A 21,784-nucleotide genomic window follows, 5' to 3' on the forward strand; every position below is an offset into this window, starting at 1 on the left:
TGCTTTTAAAACTGGCCAGAGGCCAGGTAAGCTTGCCACTTTCTGTTGGTATTTATTGGTTTTTCCACGAAAACAAAATGTGACACAATTTGCTTAAAAAGGAAATTTTCTTGGCATAAAAAAGGTTTTCCCCTCCATTGACTGAGAACTAATCTCATTTTGATGCTGTGCCAGAGCGGACATCGCAGGTCATCAGGCTGTCATTTGCGTTTGAACAGTTTCACTTTATATGAAAAAGACAAACACTTGAAACGAGAGCATTTTTTAAAACTCTGTCAAAAAAAAAAAAAAAAAAGACAATGTCAGTTTGTGAATCTGAGATATTACGATCTAGGAAGTATGCAAAAACTTCTCACGGAATCTAACCGACGTGAGAAATCCGACACAAAAAGCCTTTCATGGACATACGCAAATGCTTGCACCCATTTTTCCTTTTTATATATTAAACTAGCAGGGGGTACCCGGCGTTGCCCGGGCGTTTGGAGGCGTGTGTGCTGGGGTGGGGAGGGGTTAATCAAAACATAAGAAAAAGCGAAGTAAAAAAAAAAAAAAAAACGTAAGGCAAACGAACGATAAAGAAAACGGGGAAACAGGAAAAAAGAACGCTAAAAAAAAAAAACGTGAAAAATGGCTTGAATAACCCTGCTTCGGGGGGGTACCCGGCGTTGCCCGGGTGTTTTTGTGTGCATATGGCCGGTTGGGGTGGGGTGTTAATGAAAACCTAAAACAGAAATACGAACGTTAAAAAATCTGAAAAACACGTGAAAAATGACTTAAATAACCCTGCTTCAATATTAAAATTAAAAAAATCGAAAAAAAAAAAGAAAGACATCTCACACCACGATTCGAACCCAAAATGGTTAGATAATGAGGCCGCGCTCTAAGCAACTGAGCTAAGACGATGTCGCCGAAATTGTCGCTTTTTCAAATATTTAAAGTAAATCAGGTTATGACGTTGTATGACGCATGCATAGAAGCGACTTCGTCATGAGAGGAGCGAAATAGCGTGAATCTCATAAAAGTCGACGTAAATAAATGTAGAGGTGACCCGCGTTCCCAAATCGTAGATATTATCTAGGGGCTATATAAACAGTTCTAAGCGATCGTATCGACCCTGGGAGCATGTGCGAAAGAAGCCTTTGCGAGACATACACAAAATGGTCACACACATTTTGCCTTTTATATATATATAGACGTGTGTGTGTGTCGGAAAAAGTGTTAGGCAGGTAGGCTTAAACCCGAGCCTTGAGGCAAAGGCGGAAAAGAAAGTGAAAAAAAAGGTGATATCTTACCACGACGCTAAGAGGGTAGAGAAGTGAGAATTGTTGAAATTAAACGATTAAAAAGTTAAGTGAATGAGTTGACACAGGATGTCAAACATTACGCACTGAACTTTGGCTGCAAGTCAGTTAAGCTTGTTCCCCAAGATGTTGGGGAAAACCAGCTCCCCATAAAAAGAGGAGTGTCCAAATGAATAGTAATTGTCTGATATGGCAGGTTTTTCCCACATTGATCAAAGCTTATTGTTTTCTGGACGTCCCTGGCAAGAGTGCTTGGAAAACGCAATTTCTTTGAATACTTTCACTTTATTTATGCAAAAAAACACTAGAGAGGACAGGAGAGCAGGAATTTATAAAAGTCACTCAAATAAGATAGACGACCTCCTTTTTGTAAATCATAGATATTATAATATAGGGAGTATATAAAAAGTTCTAAGAAATGGTGCCCCCCCCTTCCGAGTTCATTGGAGTATCTTCCATTAAAGTATTTGCAAAACAGGCACAGGGATGCCACATTGTGTTTGGAATGTATTATTTTAAGAAACAAATTTTAATCTGAAATCTGTCGCTGCCACTTTGGCATGTACAAATAACACAAATTCCATTTAAACATATCTTTTTAGTCTTTCATAGAAAAAAAAAGACGTACACTAAATTTTATAGTGTTTTCATTATTGTTTCTGTACAAAATACTTACTGTGATTAATGTTGGTCATTAAATTTCCACATGTTTTAATCCTCTATTATTTGGAAGTATTACAAATTGTTTTTCGTTCAGAATATGATTAAGACAGCCATTTTAAAATGGTTTCCATAAACATTTTTCAATAATAATTATATATGCTAATTACATAATAACTGACAAAATAATTGAAATCCAATACATAAAGTGTACTTGGTCATTGATAGCCATATATATGTGACGGATCGATTTTTGATTTTACATAGCCAATTTGTCTTTTTCCTCCTATATTCTTTACAACAAAATCTATTTTTGCTCAAGTTTCTTGTAAAATGTTACGGTTAGGAAGATTCTTACAATGGTAACTTTTTTTTCTCAATACTAATCTAGATAGAAGCATCAGCTTAGGTCATTAATGGAAAAAAAATGCTGTTGCTTTGTTTCAGCTATCAGATAAACGATTGTTTAACATAAACGATTGATTTCTTACAATTACTTGTATACCAATAGTAGGTTGACTGATTTCAATTCTAACATTTAATTAAAATGTCTTGAAGCGATATTACAAGCAGCCTTTCATGAACTTATTAATCGTTCATACTGCTTTTATTCTATTTAGGGTTCTACGGACAAATTTGCCTTTAGTTGACCTTAGACAACTAAATATTTTCGTTTCCTAGCCAACTAGGAAAGTTACTAGCCAAACCCACATGACTTTTAAAATATGTATATGTATTTTTTTTAAATAAGTGTAATTAATATACAACAAATTTTATGTTGATACTTGAATATATAAACATTCTAATTTCTTCAGATATCTTTTTAAACAGCCTTCGTTAAAAAGAAAAAAAGAGTATATTGTTCTATTAAACTTTTATTGCTTGAATAATTTAATTTTGTTCGTTTTATATAAAAAAAAAAAAGTTGAAAATATATTTTTCACTTAATAGTTAGCTTTGGAAAATTGTCAGTGAAAGAAATACACTCGCCAAAAGATAAGCGTTTCATTATTTCTAGTCGACACTTTGAAAAATCACTTGCAAATGCGACTGTTTCACTCGCAATGTAGAACCCTGCTATTTAACTAATTTAAGCCTTGTTCACCTGGCTGTTGTGAAGAACCAGTATAAAAACGGAGACCACTAAAGGATAAGCGTTAATGCATGGAAGGGGATCAGTGAGATAACCGTGTAATGATTGGTAGTGGTGAAAATTGGGTAGAATTTGATTTAAGGGGAATGCTCAGTAAGAACTTGTTTACATGGGACTTGAAAACTACTGGAAAGCAGATCAATCGTATAGTTTCACAAGCGAGCAGTTTTAAGAGACTTTGTTCATGTAATCAGTGTTTAGATTTCGGCACAGATAGTGAAGGGGAAATTGTTGACAGTGGTTGTAGCTAGATGAGTATTTGTTGTTAGTGTTTTACAGGGGAGAGTATAAATTGAAGCTCAGTCGAGCACTTGCCATACAAATGATAATCTATTGATAAACCCTAACCCTGGAGGTTAACAAGTTCCTCTCGTTTATTTCTATTTCTTGGTCTGATTTTTAAGATTCTGTACAAAATTTAAATTTTAGCTCTTTCTTGAATTGTTTACTTTGTTCATACTTGTTAAACAAGTTCAGCTGTTTGACTTAATGTGCTTCCCCCCCCCCGCATATTTTAAATCTGTTCTACACTATTTTTTTTTTTAAATAGTATTTCATGTAGATGACCGTTTTTTTTTGTTTTTTTTACTACTATTAAATAAATATTCTATCTTAATACTGTTCATTTAAGACGTTAGCATTTTAATTTTCAAATTAATTTCCATTGAGTTACATAGTTATTTTATATAAAAACAACTATTCTACTCAATAAGTGCCAGACTTGACTAATAAACACTTTTAGCCAAAATTCTGCTATATTCATTTCAACATGGCCTCTTTCTAAGGTGATACATGAATTCCAATTACATATTGACCTTTTGGTCAAGATCAAAGTGTGGTATCTGTTCTTCAGATGCTGCACTTCTATTTCTTGTTCTCTTTCGGTGGAGGAGAAATCCTTCACGACTGAGACAATTTTTATTTTTGTACCTTTTCTCCACGTTAAAAAACGACCCTGGTGTCTAACTCTGTCCCGTGGGGAGGCATAGTAAATAGGTACATGAATTTCAATGTTTCTCTAATCATTCAGTGTCTTTTTGTAGAATGATTTGTCTTTAGTTTCAAAATATGAGGTGCCTTCAAGAAGATGCCAGACTTTTTTCATATGTAATTTATTGATATTACACACATGAAACTCTAGTCCCTTTCAAAGTAATCTCGCCTGGCTGTAGTGCACTTGTTATACCGCTCCAACAACTTCTGGAAGACCCCATAGAAATCCTCTTGTGTGAGCGTATCAGTGACCCTTGTCACAGCCTCTTTCATCTCCTCAATTGTCTTATAATGATAGCCTGTAAGGTTTTTCTTGAGCTTAGGGAATAACTAAAAGTCATGGGCAGCAAGGTCTGGACTATAGGGAGGGTTAGGCACTGTCTTCATGCTCATTATAGTCAAATAGTCTGTGAGAAGGATGGAGTTGTGGATTGGCACATTGTCCTGGTGGAAATGCCACCGACCCAATTTGAAGAGTGCTGGCCCCTTCCAACGGAATCTCTTCCTAAACTCCCTTAAAACCTCATAGTATTCCTTGTTGACTGTCTGTCCAGTGGGACCCAGTGCATGTAGATCATGCCCATGCTATCAAAAAAAAAAAAGGATCATAAGTTTCTGGGTGGATTTGCTCTGTCTGGCCTTAGGTCTGGGAGAGCTAGCATGCTTCCATAGGAACTTTCTTAACAGTAGATCCAGTTTTCATCACAGGGAACATCAGAAACTGCAGGATCTGAATTGATCAGCTCGATCATCTTCCTGTTGTCATGACGTCTTTCTGATCTTCTAAGCACTCTTGGAACAAAGTTTGCGCAAATCTTCTGCATCTTCAGTTCCTCGTGAATAATTGTGTACAGTTCCCACACTGACATCAAACTGTGCACTTATTGTCTCTACAAACACACGATGGTCCTTATCTATGAAATTCTTTATTTTGCCAATAAACTCTGATGTTCTGACTTTCTTACACCTCTCATCATTCCTTACAGACTCCTTGCCTTTCTTGGAATCTCTTATGCCACTCAAAAACTGATGCTCGATTCATGCAAAATGGTCCAAAATCAGTCTGGAGCATTCCATGTTTCTGTGCCATTTTTTTCCAAGTTTAAAACAGAATTTTATTGCATATTATTCTTCTAACGTGTCCTTATGTCCAGATTGCATTTTTTTTAATTCACCAGCTGTGACAATCGGGCTTTAGTAGGGTGTATTCCAATTCCTGCTGTATCTATCCATTTGAATCTGAAATCATAAAAATTGGTCAGTCATCTCATAAGCTGTATAGCAATAACATACTGAATTTACAGGAGTCTATGTCAATTTTAAATGTCAGTACAAAATGTCTGGGAACTTATTTAAGGTGCCTCATGCACCTTGGTTTCTGATATCAGTTCTTCATTCGAACCAAATCTCTTGCAAATAGTTGGTAATTACTGGTGGCCAGATCTGAAGAATAGGAATTTTTTTCATTGAAACAATTGCTAACGATGTTTTGATAAACTATGAGCAAACACAGCACCAACTTTGGACACAGCATTTTCATCGACAAATGTTCATGCAAAATGGTGAATGCACTGTCTTCTGACATCTTCAACTCCTTTATCTCCCTCAACTTCAATTTGAGTTTGGACTTTGATATTTTCCATGAAAACTGCCAAATTTGCGTGACTTGCGCATTTAGTATCATTTGTCTGTACTATTACATTTAAAATCAGCATATCGTCTATTCTTAACTGTCGTTTGCAATAGAGCAGTCATAACACTTACGAAGCCATTGTTTTGCTTGAATATTATTTTTCGTGATGTCTTCAACTCTTCTGCTATCTCGTGCAAATTCAATTGTTGATCAAAATGAGTTTGTGGAATTTTTTGCAGTTTTCACAGACAATTGCTGAATTTGGATGACCTGAGCATTCAGCATTTGTGTTTGTATGACCACATTTAAAGAGGCCATATCAGATCTCAACCATTATTTCCATTCATTTAAATAACGCTTATCAATCCATTGCTTTGCTTGAACAGTATGTTTTCTTATCAGAAAGCAATGCTTTATCAACGCATTAAATAGTTTTTGAAAATTTGATCAAATAGAAGTCTTAATTTGTAATTCTATTCTTAGCATCGCCTGTACTGAGTATTGAACCCTCAATCTCCAAATGACTGTCACTTAGAACTAATTATTACTTATCACTTTTATTCATTGTCTTATTGATTCTTGAAGACGGTTGTGGATTACATCAGCAAAAAACGATGTGAGAATAGTATTCATAAGAACAGTAGTCCGAATAATACGTTTAATTTTTTACTTCACTTTCTTCTGATATAAATCTGTTATAAGTTTTTTATTTACTAATTTTCATTTTGTGTTTATTCCAATTTCTCAGTTGGTTTAGTTGTGCAAGTTGAGTTGATTTTGTAGTTACACTGGCAGACATATCTGAATGTTATATCATCTTACATTTTTATCATCTGCATAATTGACCTTCACAATCTTTATTTAATCAGGTAATTTCTTCGCCAATTAAGAAGGATTAAGATTACTGGTTGTCATTGTTGATTTGTTTATCTTTTACAATTTTCAGTTTGTCGGTCAAAGTCACTAAACTGAATTCGGTTTTTACGTTTAACTGTAAAGACTTTTAATAATCTTTACTTTATGTAAATTTATTTGAGGTTTGTTTCATTTGTTTCCTCATATGGGTAAACTTAGACACAAGATTCGTCCTTTAACATGGAGAATTCAATTTGTAAAAAAATAAAAATAAAAATAAAAAATGGGTAGGAGTTAGATATATGGCATAATTACATTGACATTGGCTTCTATTAGATCACCAAAGGTAAGCGATGTTGAGCCTGGGTCACTAAAATGGGTGACCGTTTGGTAGTACCAGGTGCTGTATCTGCTCTGCAGCTTGTAGAGGTATGAATGCTTCCAGGCTATTCTTGCCCAAAACACGCAAAAAATAATGCAGCGTCCTCATGACCCCAGAGAGTTAAGTGACTCTTACATCATCCACGGGAGTTATGACTTTTGTTTCACCAAGGAATGGTTTCTTGTCTTCATTCCTTTCACATGCACACTTTTTTTTTCTTTTTTTTTTAATTTGGTTGAAATTGAAGATATTTTTTCTTTCTATCACACACTTGTTTGGAAATACATTCCGATTTCTGCATTTGTTACCATTGTCTACTTGGATTAAAGTGTAGTATTTGTTCTTCAGATGCTACACTTCAATTCCTTGTTCTCTGTCAGTGGAAGAGAAATCCTTCATGACTGACACAATTTTTAATTTTTGTTCCTTTTCTCTGCGTTAAAAAAAAATACCCTGGTGTTTAACTCTGTCCCATGGGGAGGCGTTGTAAATAGGTACTCAAATTTGTCTTGATTGAAAACTGCAACAATGTTAATCCTTTTTATTTTTTTTTTAACCCCTCTTAGAAATACAGCTGATCCCTTGTCTGCAGTTTTTGAATAATTAGTTTCTATTCCTTACTTGATTATATTTTCTTGTGGAAGATCAAAATATACTTTATTTACAGACTTATCTTCATAGTTATTTCACAATGTTTCAGCCAGCTATTCCTCAGGCCTTTGTCGGGTAGTTAACCGCGATGGGGCTCGTGGTGCGGTTCATAGAAGCGTTGAATCTCTATGGTTTCAGGTGAGCATTGTTTGAAGATAGCAGTTTCAATCCTATCCAAAGCTGGCCAGAGGGTTAGTTGGCCTAAACGTGGTGAGACTACAACAACTATGGAAGGTGGTAATTACTGAGGATACGATTAAGAGATTCAGCATTGCTATCCCTTAGGATGAACCACCTGATGAAGGCCAGAGGAATAGTTGGCTGAAACGTTGTGAAACAGCTATGAAGATGAGGATAAGTCTGCAAATAAATAAATAAATATGCAAATTACTCTTCTCAAAAGGATTCCAATAATAAAACAATGTATTTATCAGGCACATTTCCAGAAATCCATTCTTCCAGGCTGTATCTACAAAATGGAGGAGAGGGTATATTTAAGAAGGCTGGTGAACTACTACTTCATATCATAATGTGATTAACGTTGCATTACCTCCCTTTCAAGAGGAAGTCAAATGCTTTGTATGTCACAATCAAATGTTATTGAATACAAATTTACACTATTAAATTGTTGTGTGTCTTCAACACTTCAACTACAAGAGTTCTCCAAGACTGACACATTCCATCTGAGATCTCTCATTGTCCCTCAATAGTCGTTTCCCTGTGAGGGTTTATTTCTTTTGTTTTATGACAATCAATCCCTTTCAGTTTATTTAATGCTGAATCCGAGCATCTTGGAAAAAGTTTATGCTTCAAGTTTATTTTTTTTTATAGCTTCAAATATTTAGTTATAGTTTTTAGTTTGGTTGTTTTGAAGAGAAAAATGGTTGCTTTTGACTTTGCAAAACTCGATTAAATTATACAAATAGAAAGGGTAAAAAAATAAAATATTTGGTGCATTTTAGGTCAGGAAACTAGTATCTTTAGACAGCTTGATATGGTAGCACCAGACTCCATGAAGGGAAAACATTGTTGTCCGGGAATCAGTCATCACAATAATACAAAAAAAAAAAAAAAATTAGATCTCTAGTTTGTAGGACCATTTTATTAGACTGTTGACATTACCTTTTCCCTCTTTGCTAGCAATTGGGAAGAAGAAAGATCGTAGTTATACACACATTATGGAGATAGGCAGCAGAAAACAATTTGAAGACTCTCAAAGGCAGCCGATTATTATTTTTTTTTATTTTTTATTTTATCCATATATTTATTTATTTTTTATTTATGTTTTTGAAAATCCAACTTAAAGCCGACTAAATGTTTCTGTGACCAAATATTTTTTCAGTAATTACAAAGTATCTATTTGATAATGTCACTGCAACTTTGAGACTTAGTCCTGAACCAAAAAGAACAGGTACAAAAAATTTCCTACTTTTGTAAAAATAAGTTCCCATTTAAGAAATTTTCCACTCTTTTAGCAACCACTATGTATTTGCAATGAGCTGACATTGGGCAGGGTTATATTTTCAATTTTATTTCTGATCTTTTTTTTTTTTAAAGATAATAGTTCAGTATCTATTTATCAAATTTACACATAGACGAGAAACAATTACTGATGAAAGAATAGTGAAACCAACCAACCAATCAAATAATTGATGTGACTAAAATAGGATATAACCAAGGATTTTTCCTCTGGCCAAGGACAGAATAGAAATTGAGGGCAGCTCTCGCTAGAAAATAAAAAATAAATTTTAGATTATAAATAATTTAAGTTTTTTTTGTTTTTGTTTTTTTTTTTTTTGTTTTTTTTTTTTTTTTTTTTTTGACAAATTACTTCCATTTCAATTGCTTGTTTTGGGTATTTATTAATTGTTATATTCTAATCGTTTTTTTTTGTTTTTTTTTTAATTAATTTCCAGATTTATTTAAACTCAATAAAATGAATTTGCATATTCAGAACATATTAGTAAACAATTCCAATGCCACAAGTATATTTTTATAACATCCATAATATTTTATTAGTTGTATGATACGTCTTGCCTGTGTTTCATTGAATGGTATAGATCAGCGATCACCAAACTTTTTTTTACTGTGGGCCAGATAACTGAATGAATGATGAACGCAGGTCGCGTAATCATTCTATTTAATATTTGCAAGCCAGAACAGGAGATCTGAGGGGGGAAAAAGACGAAAAACTAAGTTTAGCATTCCATGTTAATCATGGGTGATGCACATGCAATGAACAAAAACAAAAGCAACCAACATGTTTATTTACTAAAGTTATCAAAGAATGTGACAATAGTAAAAAGATAGTTACATCAGACAAATTGTGCACATTTCTGAATCTTACAAACTAAGCAGCAAAATGATTAGTGAGATTTGTGAATTTTTTTAGTAGCCATAATGAAGGGTGAAGAAAACTGAAAATGAAAGACATTGAATTAGAAACGTATTCAAAATCCTGTTGAAACACAAAAAAAGCAGAGGATTTAGGGGTCCCTACTGAAGCTACGGCTCACCAAAGGTAGGGGAGAGCTGGAAGAAATGAAATGCCTAACTTAAAGAACAAAGCAATCAGGAGGTCTCTGCATGCATGAAAAGCTCCTAATATTCTAAACATAATCTTCAAATTGAAATTTTATCACAGTTTTGTGTTCTATGTATTTTCTCAATCAAATTCAAGTACCGTTGGCGAGTCGAATGAACTGACGTCGCATGCCGGATTTGGCCTGCGGACCGTAGTTTGGTGATCACTAGTATAGATTGACCGAACAACTCCTCAGAGGCCCATATAAATCCATAATTAGTTCTTTTAAAGACATAAGAGTAAAAATAAAAACCTTACTTATGAATTATGTATCATTTCTTATCGATTTATAGGAGTATCTGAGTCATTTGGTCAATTTATACCATTCAACGAAATGTGTAATACATACCATACAACTAATAAAATAATATGAATGTCATAAAAATATACTTGTGGTATTGGAATTATTTACTAATCTAATTTATAAAACTCGGTCTGTCCTGTTCATTTCCATGTTTTAAAACTCTATCTCTTCTGAAACTAAAAGTTGCTGAGTGGCGCTAGGGGCCTCAAATGATTAGATTTTTTTTTTTTTTTATGGACTGTTCTTTTATGGGTCTTTAGCCAGTTAAAATAGATTTTTGGGAGACAAAAAGGAGTCAAAATTGAAAAGACCGTTATACATTTTGTACATTTACCTTAGTTTATTTTTTATTTGTTCATATGCATGTCACGTTGGTATAGTAGTAATGTCACCAGCTTTGAATACTACAGTTTTGCTTTAGGTTTCGATTCTAGTTGATGTCACTCATATTTTTGTTTACTTTTGAAATCACGACTCTGTAATAATATATACAAAATTATACAAATTTAATATATCATATTTAAGCATTGGCAAATATCCCAATTCTCATACAATGACCCGTTTTGTTTTGTTTTTTGTTTGTCTGGTTTTTTGTTTGTGTTTTTTGTTTGTGTTTTTATTTTATTTTTATTTTTTTTTAATTTTCAGATTAACGTAAACACCCATGTAATATTTTTTATTTTTGCAAAAGTAAAAAAATATATACTTGAAGGTAGAAGGGAGTTGTACAACCCATAATTTTTTTTTTTTTTTTTTCTGGTAATTGATTGAAAATAGTGAGAAAACCAAATTTTTTCTAGTTTAAAACCATGCCCATCTGCAGTAGTTTGTAAGTTGATAAAATTTTATTGGAATTTTTTTATGGATAATCTTACGACTCCAGGCCAAAGTGGATCTGGGAGCAATAGTAACTAAGAGGCAACTCAAATAGAATCTCACATAGTAAACCTAGTTGGCCAAGAAAAATTAAATGGATAACAAGTAAATTATTTAAAGAGAAAGAAAACGGTTTATAGTGGTGATGTAGTGTCTACATTAACAATACATCTAACTCCTCCCACCCCACCCACACATATCATCTCTTCTAAGAAAGTATTGAAATTGTAGGGACATGCAAGAAACATAATGTCGGTATAAAGAACGTTTAGTGTTATCTCCACCCACGCAATTTCAGCGAGCACAAAACTAAAAACTTGTCTTGTTTCACCAACGTAGTTGAAAGCACCTCATGTGACAAAGATGTTTTGTGTTTTTGTTTTTTTTTTTTCATCCAATCGGATTACAAAGAAAACGGATATCACACAGAAATCACTTTTTCCATAGCTACCAACGTAATAGATGCACTGAAACTAAAGCTGCTTTCAGAACCGCCAGCAACCATTGTAAAAGAGTAATAAAAAATGCAAGAGAACTATATGCGCAATCCGTTAAGTCCAAAGTAGCTGAGCAGCGGCTTAGTTCCTACCAGTTCTGGCAAATAGCAAATAGGATCTTGAACAGAAACGTGCGCTCTATCCCAACCATTTTCAATGGACCAGAGGTCATCTCGACAGCATCCAACAAGGCCAAACTATTTGCCAAAAACTTTGCGGCAAATTCTACCCTGTGTGACGAAGGCCATCAACTCCCCATATTCCCTCCTATAACAGACAACACGCTATGCAACATACAAATATCTGTGCGTGAGGTCGCCAAAGCTAATCAAGAACCTTGACTCCAGTAAAGTAACTGGTCCCGACGGTATTCCAATTATAGTGTTAAAAAAATTACAACCAGAACTTGCCCTCATACTTTCCAAACTGTTTAAGCGTTGCCTTAAGGAGAAGTGCTTTCCAACACCCTGGAAAACCTCATCAGTATGCCCTGTATTTAAGAATTCAGGTGATAAGTCCTCCCCCTCTCAGTACAGACCAATAAGTCTCCTGTGTGTCATGAGTAAGTTGCTGGAATCCACAATAGAGTAGTCAACCACCTCAGCAGAAATAACCTTCTTAGCGACACGCAATATGGTTTCCGCTCTGCTAGATCTACAGCAGATGTGCTAACTGTTATATCTCATAGGATTAGCGAATCTCTCGATAAAGGCTTCATTCTAGGGCAATTGCTCTCGACATATCAAAGGCCTTCGATAAGGTTTGGCATAAAGGCCTACTACACAAGATTTCCAGCTACGGTATAGCTGGAATGTTTTCTCTATCATTAAATCATTTCTATCTGATAGGCTCATAAGAGTAGTGGTTGATAGGCAGAAATCAGAGGCCCACAGTATTAATGCTGGAGTCCCTCAAGGGTCCATACTGGGCCCAACTCTCTTCCTGATCTACATCAATGATCTCCCAAAACACATACTAAAATCTTTCGTTGACATCTATGCTGATGACACGACCATCTATGGCAACACATCAAAGGCCATAAATGATGATGTTCTCTCTGATTCTCTGATCTTGAGCGCGCGGTACAGTGGGGAAAGAGGTGGCTGGTTACCTTTAATGCATCTAAGACCAAGCTCCTATCTCTACATCATAAACGCTCTGATCCCCATCTAGCATCAATTGAAATGGATGGCTCTCGTCTAAGGGAGGCCCCAGGATTTGATAAGCTCCTGGGTTTGACCTTTACACCTGATCTTAAATGGAACACATACATCAAGTCTGTGCCCAAGGTCGCTGGGAAAATAGTGGGATCCTTCTACCGCTCCAGAAGATATCTCACTAATGATGCAATTCTCTATCTATATAAGAGCCAAGTACGTCCAAAGATGGAGTACTGCTGCCACATCTGGGCGGGGGCTGCAAAAAACAGCCCATCTTGCCTTGACGGAGTACAAAATAGACTCCGTGGCTTGGTGGGGGATGCCTTTTTCTCTATCCTGCAACCTCTTTTCCACAGAAGAGACGTAGCGAGCCTGTCATTGTTCTATCGTTACTTCCATGGCAGGTGCTCGTCTGAGCTCCATTCTCTGGTCCCCCCTTGCCAATCTTTCTCAAAAAACACCTGACTAGCTGAAACCACTGTCAATAATTTTCCCCACTCCCTATCTGTGCCTAAATCGAAACGTAGATACCATAAACAAAGCTTCTTTCTTAGAACTGCACGCCTGTGGAACTCTGTTCCGCTTGCCTGTTTCCTTCCCGACTTCAACCTGGATGTCTTCAAGTCCAACACAAACAAATTCCTGATGAACCGCCCCCCCCTAAGTAATGACACCTTACCAATTCTCCAATACTATTGCTACACTATCCCTTTGATTACTGTACACACAATAACCCTTATCCCTGAGTGGCCATTGGGCCTTGATAAGTGGTGAACTCCATGTAAAAAAAAAAAAAAAAAATCAATAATATTTCCCTAACAGCCTCCGCTGGGAGCCAGTTTGAAACCTATAAAAAAGGTACTTCACGCCAAAAAGTCAATCATAGCCAGCCATTAAACAATCAACATGGTTTTGCGTGCATCACTCATCTAAATTCTCCACATGGAAGAACCAGATCAGTGAGAATTAATATTTTTCCTTTTTGCTTCATTTTTCTTCGGCCAGAGAAACATTTCTCTCTCCTGCTTTTCATTAAGGATATATCTAGTCCTCGCGACCATACAAACATTAACTTTATGCCAAAATATTCCTTTCCAGAACATTTTTTTTACATTTTCAAACTTTTATTCATTACATTTTTTATTCATGTGTTGCATCGGCATACATTAAAAGTATGACAATTAATAAAAAAGCATGATTCATTATTTCTTTCTATTGTTAAATAAAAGTCATATATTGAACTTTTATAATCGTCTTCACCATTAATGTTGTTTCTGACAACTGTTTTATTTTTTATTAGGGGTTGGTGTATGTTTACCGATGCTCACATCACGACTGTGATACCAGGCATCAGTGAATGTCAACCAAATCCCCTATAAAATGTATCTCACAATATTAAATTAAACTCTTATATTTACTCGGTTAGTAAAAACGTAACCATTGTTACATGGTTAGATGCATTTTATTTTCTATGATACACTCTGTAGAGAAAGTGTATGTTGAATGTTGAGATGACCATTTGTTGAGTTAGACGCGTATGTCTGACTTTAATTAGAAAAAAGGTCACCAGAGTTTGATATGAAACTACCAACATCAATCAGGACCGATTTTCATATATACAAACAATACATTTATTTATGAAGAATGGGAAAACGTAAGAGCATGTGTGTGTGTACATGTGATCATAGTTCTGGATTGTTCATTAAACTTTATGATGAAATTAATTGAATTGTTCAATGTAGTCCATTAATGCTTATGAAATTAAGTCATCTTACCTCGAGTGTGTGCACATGTGCACCAGCACAGTGTTCTTTGTGTGCATTTTTTATTTTATTTATTTATTTTTTTTTTTTTTAGCGATATATCGTGTGTTCACAATCGTATTAGTGAAAAGAGAAAGGAAATGTAAATAAAAAGGTCCAAAGGAAGTGATCTAGATGTCATTTCAAATGTCAGATCGACATTGTTTTTTTTTTGTTTTTTTTATATGTGCTACATGCACATGGCGTATTGTGTCTGTGTGTTCATGCCACACGCAAAACCTGTTATAGTAGTTACAATAGTTCACTATATTCTCTACAATAAAATTAACTTGTATTTAACAGGTTCTGGGTATAACCTTAAAAGGCACTCGGGAGGGAAGTCCTATTTGAGGGTTGTGGGGAATATGGAGTTGCCTCTTAGTTACCATTACTCCCAGGCCCACTTTTGTTTGGAGTGATTAGGACATCTGGTATTGCCAGTTTAAGTTGTCTGAAGATACTGGCTTCCTGACCAAAAATGCACCAAACATTAATGTTGTCTTCCCCCTGCCTTTTTCTTTGTAAAACCCAACCATCAATGTATGAAAAGTCAAAAAACTTTCTTTCTACAAAACAATCAAACCAAATAGCATGAATAAATATTTGAATATATAGAGTTCTGAAGCATGAAAAACTTTCCTCAGAATTACTGGATTTGACATTAAATGTTCTAAAGTGGGTTAACATGCAGCAAAACAAAATCACCGTCTATTCAACAGAACCTAGGAATATAAGCATCTAAGGCAAGTTGCTTGGTTAACCAGCATTAGAATAGAAATGTAATTGTGTTCAGATATTTTAATTCCCCTTTTGCCAAATTTATGAAGAGAGGTGAATCATGTCTTTTACCTTTAGTGTTTTGACTTTAATTTGTATTTGGTGTGAATCAAGTTTTGAGTGGAAATTAGGAGAATGCATGTAATGCCCTAATCACCTGTGTACGACTACAAGAGTTGAGATGTTACTTATTGCCGCGCATAAGATTGCATATGCATGCAAATAAGAGTAGATCTTCATCATGTAACTTTTTCTTTTTTTTTTTTATACAAAGTAATCCCTAGAGCTGTGACAACAGCATATTCTTTCCATTGTTTTGACTCTTGAGTATATATCCGTTTAATATCTTATGTTTTTATATAAACTGATGTGGTTCTCAGTTGATTGACTGCCTTACTGTGTCGGATATATACTTTAGTCAAAAGAATGAAAAGAGTACTGTCACAGCCCTAGTAATCACCACTTATCCACGTTCAAAGGCCACTCGACGATAAGGATTAATGGATGTAAGGTGGTAGTTTAGTAATCGTTAATGGTGTAGAATTGGGTAGAATTTGACTTAGGGGAATGGCTCAACAGGAACTTGTTTATATTGGACTTTAAGGCTACTAAATTGTAATCGACTCGGAAGCAGGCGAGTGGAATAGTGCTCCACATGCAGAAAGGTCTAGGAAAAAAACTTTGTTCATGGAATCTGCGTTAAGATTTAGGCACAGATAGAAAGTGGGGAAAGTTGTTGATACTGGTTGTAGCTAGTTGAGTGATTTTTTTTTTTTTTTTTTTTTTTTTTTTTTAAAGTTTGGTAAGAGGAGGGGGACCATAGATTGGAGCTCAAACAAGCACTTGCCATGAAAATAAGAATAGAGCAGAGACCGTCTAGCAATGTCTCTTCTGTGGGAAAGAGGTTGCATAAAGAGAAAAGGGTATCACCTTGGCTGCAAAGCCAGTTTTGAACTCTATCAAGGCATGATAGGGCGTGCTGAGCAGCTCTTGCCAAAAATGTGGCGACCGTATTCCATTTTAAAACATCTTTGGGCCTTATACAGATAGAATTGCATCAGCAATGAGATATCTACTGGAGCAGTACAATGATCTAACCATTTTTCTAGCGATCTTGGTAACGGAATTAATGTAAGTGTTCCATTTCAGATCAGGAGTGAAGGTCAGTCTCAGAAGCTTGTCAAGACATGGTGCTTCCTCAAGACAAGATCCATTCATTTCAATTAGGGTCAGATAAGCATTAGAATGTTAATGATGGAAAGAGGAGAGAAGCTTTGTTTTAGATGCATTAAAATAAACCAGCCACCTTTTCCCCCATTGCACCACATGCTCAAGATCAGAAGACAGAATCACAAAAATTTTGGTCATTGTCACCCTTTGAAGTGTAACCATATATTGTGGTGTTGTCTGCATAAATGTCAATGAATAATCTAAGAATGTGATTTGAGAGATCATTGATGAAGATAGAGTTGGGCTCAGGATGGAACCCTGAGGAACACCAGTGTTGACACTGTGAGCTGATTTCTGCCCATTGACGACTACTCTTATAAGCCTATCTGAGAGAAATGATTTAATGATTGAGGACATTTCCAGCTATTCCATAGCTGGAATTCTTGTGAAGTAGACCTTTATACCATACCCTATCAAAAGTCTTGGATATGTCAAAAGCTGTTACTCTAGAAACAAAGCCCTTGTCGAGAGATTTACTAATCCTATGTGATATTACAGTTAGCACATCAGCTGTAGATCTAGCAGAACGAAAACCATATTGCATGTCACCGAGTAGATTATTTTTGCTGAGGTGGTTGACCACTTCTCTATTTAACACTGATTCCAGCAAATACTCATGAAACTCAGGAGACTGAAGTTTTCCAAGGTGCTGGGAAGCATTTCTCCTTAAGGCTACATTTAAACAGCTTTTTAAGTATAGGAGCTAATTCCTGTGGAAATTTTAATACAAGACAGAATGATTCATATAAATAGATATTAACATTTTAATTTTTATAGAAATTTAGCTTTTAAATAAGACTGTAAAGAAAAATCGATTCGTCCGAGTGATGGGACAGAGACCAATCATCATCTCTCCTCTTAAATTTTTCTTTTTAGTTAGCAATGTTAGTTTAATTTAAATTACTTCCCTTTCTGAAATGACAAAAGGCAAAGCAGTTTCAAACTGGGTCTCTTACTACTATAATCTGTCAACTCTTCCACTGTTCATGTCTGCGTGTGTGTGGGTTTTTTTTTTTCTAAATTTATTTTATTTTATTTATTTTTTTTATTTTTTTCTTAACTGCATCTTTCTTTATTTTTAGAATGTCCACAGTTAGTATTTCAAGAAAGAGTTGCTGTACTGAAAGAGTTAAAAAAGTATAAAGGAGCTCGATTCAAACAATTCTCTACAAAGGAAGAAGCAATCAATTACACAAATGATGTCTTGGAATGTTTCTCTACGCCAGTCAAAAATACATCTGTAAGTTTTTTTTTTTTTTTTTTTTTTTTTTTTTTCTTCTCATTGCTTTTCATTTTATTTTTTCTCCTGAATGTGGTGATTTTCATTTTTGTATTTTGTGGGGGTATGTCATCTCACATGATTACACTTTCGTAGTAACGTATATTGAATCTCCAAAGTTGGAGAGTAATCTGTGTTGAGTTTAAGAGGGTTTCTTTCTTTTCCAGCTGACTCCTTACGTCTGATGGTCAGAGGTTACATTTGCCAAAACGTTGTTAGAATAATATCCAAGTGAGACGAGTATTCTGATTAATCCAAATATTACAAATTATCAATCCTCATCTCAAAAACTGTGGAACTTAAATTAGACCATAATTGATATATTTACCAAGTTTGGTTGAGTGATCCAGCAATGTGAAACCTAGGCTGTATACAAACTATCGAAAAGAACCTTCTCCTTGATGGAAGTAATTAATAATGATGGGACGATTCCAATATTTTTTTGTCAATTCCAATATAATTACTGATTCTGATTCTTTATAAATCTCTAAATGTTTAACAATAGAGTTATTCCCGATTACTGTAAAAACATGTTGAAGGTGCAAATTTTTTTTTTAAACATAAAAATACACTTGTGAGGGATGCTATAAACAAAATCAAATAGAAAAGACAAAAGAATTGTTTTTTGGCATCGCCACAAATTTTTCCAATACAGATTCTAATACCTCCAAAAGTTACGATTTTTAATTCCCCCCCCCCCGATTGTCTCAACACTAATACTTAATGACACAAAAGACTTTGCAAAATATACAGAAAGTTAAATTTACAATGTATAACATTTAAAATATAGTATTCAAACCACTTTTCTTTTTTTTTTTTTTGCCTTTGGTTACGAACATCTTGTTTAACTCTTACTTAAAAATAACCAGTATATCTAAAGTTGAGTCTTTTTAGTTATTTTTTTTCTCAGTCTGACATTGATATTAAAAGCCTACTTTTTCTCTTTTAAAAATTATTAAAACACTTAATATACTCAGTCATGGATATGCAAGCGACTTCATGAATATTGATTTTTAATGTTTTTTAGCAGAGCCTGTGAAGTGCAATTTCAACAAATAGATAAATGACAGTGTCAAATGTTAGCAATCAGAAATAATAGGATTACTCTGGAAAAATGACAGAATTCTGCTTCAGTGGATTACAATAGATTAATGAAAAGTTGCAAGGTTAAGATGTGTCATGTTCATGCATGCAGCTCTCCTGGTTCAATAGTCAACCGTAATAGTTTTTATATGCTAATCAAAGTGTTGATCGTATTATTTGGATTCTTTGGACTACTGTTCCTTTCTTGAGTATTATTTTCACGATATTTCAGTCGATGTAACCTCCAACCTTTTTAAGGTGTATCTTGTCGAATGCAAACCTTTCTGTTGAACTCTGGAATCTACATGGAATTTTGACCGGGACTTTTTATTTAATCCAGGAGGGGGTGGGTAGCATGTTCTCATTGTGTCAGCCTTAGTAATTCAGTTGTATTCTGAGTGCAACTTACAACTGAATTTTATTAAGTATTTTAATCACAAGAGTCCTTGTATACAGATTCCAGAGTTCAACAAGATATACCTGAAGGTCAGAGGTTACATCAACCAAAATGTGGAAATAACACTAAAGATGTGAGCAGTAGTCTCAAGCATCCAAATATGAATAACCAAAAAAATTCAGAAGTATGGTGGTAATGTTTTGTTTTTGTTTGAGATGAGGTGTGATTCACAAGTTTCAGACTGTTATTTTCATCATACATAAAGTTCCCAGAAGATTATAAATTAAGACAAAATTTAATCACTTGTCAATAAGATTTTGTTTCCTTAAGATCAAAGCTTGAAACGGGCACTTCAATTTTTTTCTTGGGAGATGGGGGTATAAAATAAAAAATTTAAGTACAAATCTTGTTCCAGAAGTAAAACCTCCTTTTTTTTTTTTTTTATTCTCAAAGTTGAAGAACTATGAAAATGGGAGTGGTACCATTAAAACAAGCAATATTCTATGCTCTAGAATTTATTTTTCTACATAGTAATCACCATTTTCAATGCACTTTTGCTAAGAATTCAATGATATCTTCACTTCTGACGCAAATCCTAGAAAGTGTTTGCTTTCTTCGTCTCACATTTGTCAATATCTGCAACAAAGATGAACTTTTAGGTCATGAAGTTCAGTAATCATAACAATGCAATTTGCAATTCACTCTGATCCATTCAGGCGGAATAAAAATAGGCATTACTTAGAAAATACCCCTCATAATATTTTTTCTTTTAATCACCCTTAAAATACTATCAATTAGATAGCTTTTATATGCAAAATTTGGCATTAGATTTTTTTTTTCTCTTTGAAATTAGATTTTTTAAAAAATTTTTTATATGTAATGCTTGCAACATGAATGGTGTTTTAAAGGCTTTCATTTATGAAAAAATTGGCGCTGTTTGTGTCCAGTTTACTTTTGATACAATTCATGTTTTTAGAGAATTGTCAATTCACTTCAATCGTCAGATTTTTATTGATTTTTTTTTTTTATTCCTGCATGTTTTCAACTTTCTGTCCTTTAATGTTTGTCCACTAAAATTAAGTAAATAAATTTAATTTTATAAATTTAAAATGTTCTTTCTATATTTCTCTTCAGATACTGTGCTAAGAGGATATATTTCCAACATATAATGGTCAGAATATTAAATAGCCAATATTCATAATTTTCACCATTTCAAATGAATGGAAAAAAATATGGTGTCAGCAAAAGATAAAACCTGTAAATTATATTTATTTTGTCTTTTGAAATGCTTAAATGCAAATGATTTAGTTTATTTCGAACAGATCTATAGTATTATTTTGATCTTGTTTGTCTCTGTGCACACTGAATGACACCACAAAGGGATGAGTCCTCCATTCAGATATGTCCTTTATGACATCATAAATATGGGAATAACAAAAGAATCCTTCATTGAAACAAATAATGGATGACCTATGTTGCTTTTGAGTTATCTATCAATAGTGCATGTATAGCATTCGTAGAAATATGTCTTGGAACAATTTATCAGAATTGGGACTCAGAAAAATTATAATTTTTCATGTATCAAAATCTAATATTCTGGCTATTTTTCTAATGTGTCAAAAAACATTAGTTTTGCTTGCTTTTTCCCCCATCTTTTATTTTTATTTTTATTTTTCGTCCTTTCTCTTTTTCGTCCTTTCTCTTTTTCGTCCTTTCTCTTTTTCGTCCTTTCTCTTTTTCGTCCTTTCTCTTTTTCGTCCTTTCTCTTTTTCGTCCTTTCTTCCCCCCCCCCCGCTCCTTCCTCTTTTTCCACCCCCGCTCCTTTCTCTTTTTCTTTTTTTATCTTTCTTTTGTCTTTCTCTCTTTCTCTTTCTCTCCTCTTTTTTTCTTTTTCTTTCTTTCTCTCTCTCTCCCTCTCTCTTACTTTACTTTCTTTCTCTCTTATTTTTCTTCTCCCATCCTTTTTTTTCCCCTCTTGTTTTTTCTTCTCGTTTCCATTTTTATATATATATATATATATATATATATATATATACACATACATACAAAATTTACCATTCCTGCTACTAACGGTAATATTTGATTTTTAAACTGTCAGTAAAATTAAAATCTAAAGATTCAACCCCTCCTAGCAAATTTTTACATTTGCAAAATATGTAAAAATACT

The 21,784-nt window shown here is 34.3% G+C and overlaps 1 protein-coding gene across 1 annotated transcript in view; it reads left to right on the plus strand.

The window, feature by feature from the left end:
* Positions 1 to 21,784, plus strand: part of LOC145254150 (ankyrin repeat and LEM domain-containing protein 2-like) — an 86,478-nt gene that overhangs the window by 22,689 nt on the left and 42,005 nt on the right. The window contains exon 2 of the mRNA XM_080112999.1: positions 17,941 to 18,098. Coding sequence (XP_079969125.1) covers positions 17,941 to 18,098 — 158 coding nt within the window. The remainder of the gene's footprint in view (positions 1 to 17,940; positions 18,099 to 21,784) is intronic.

Source organism: Euprymna scolopes, chromosome 3 (genome assembly GCF_053919585.1).
Source record: "Euprymna scolopes isolate OS-2025 chromosome 3, ASM5391958v1, whole genome shotgun sequence".
Taxonomy (NCBI): Eukaryota; Metazoa; Mollusca; class Cephalopoda; order Sepiida; family Sepiolidae; genus Euprymna; species Euprymna scolopes.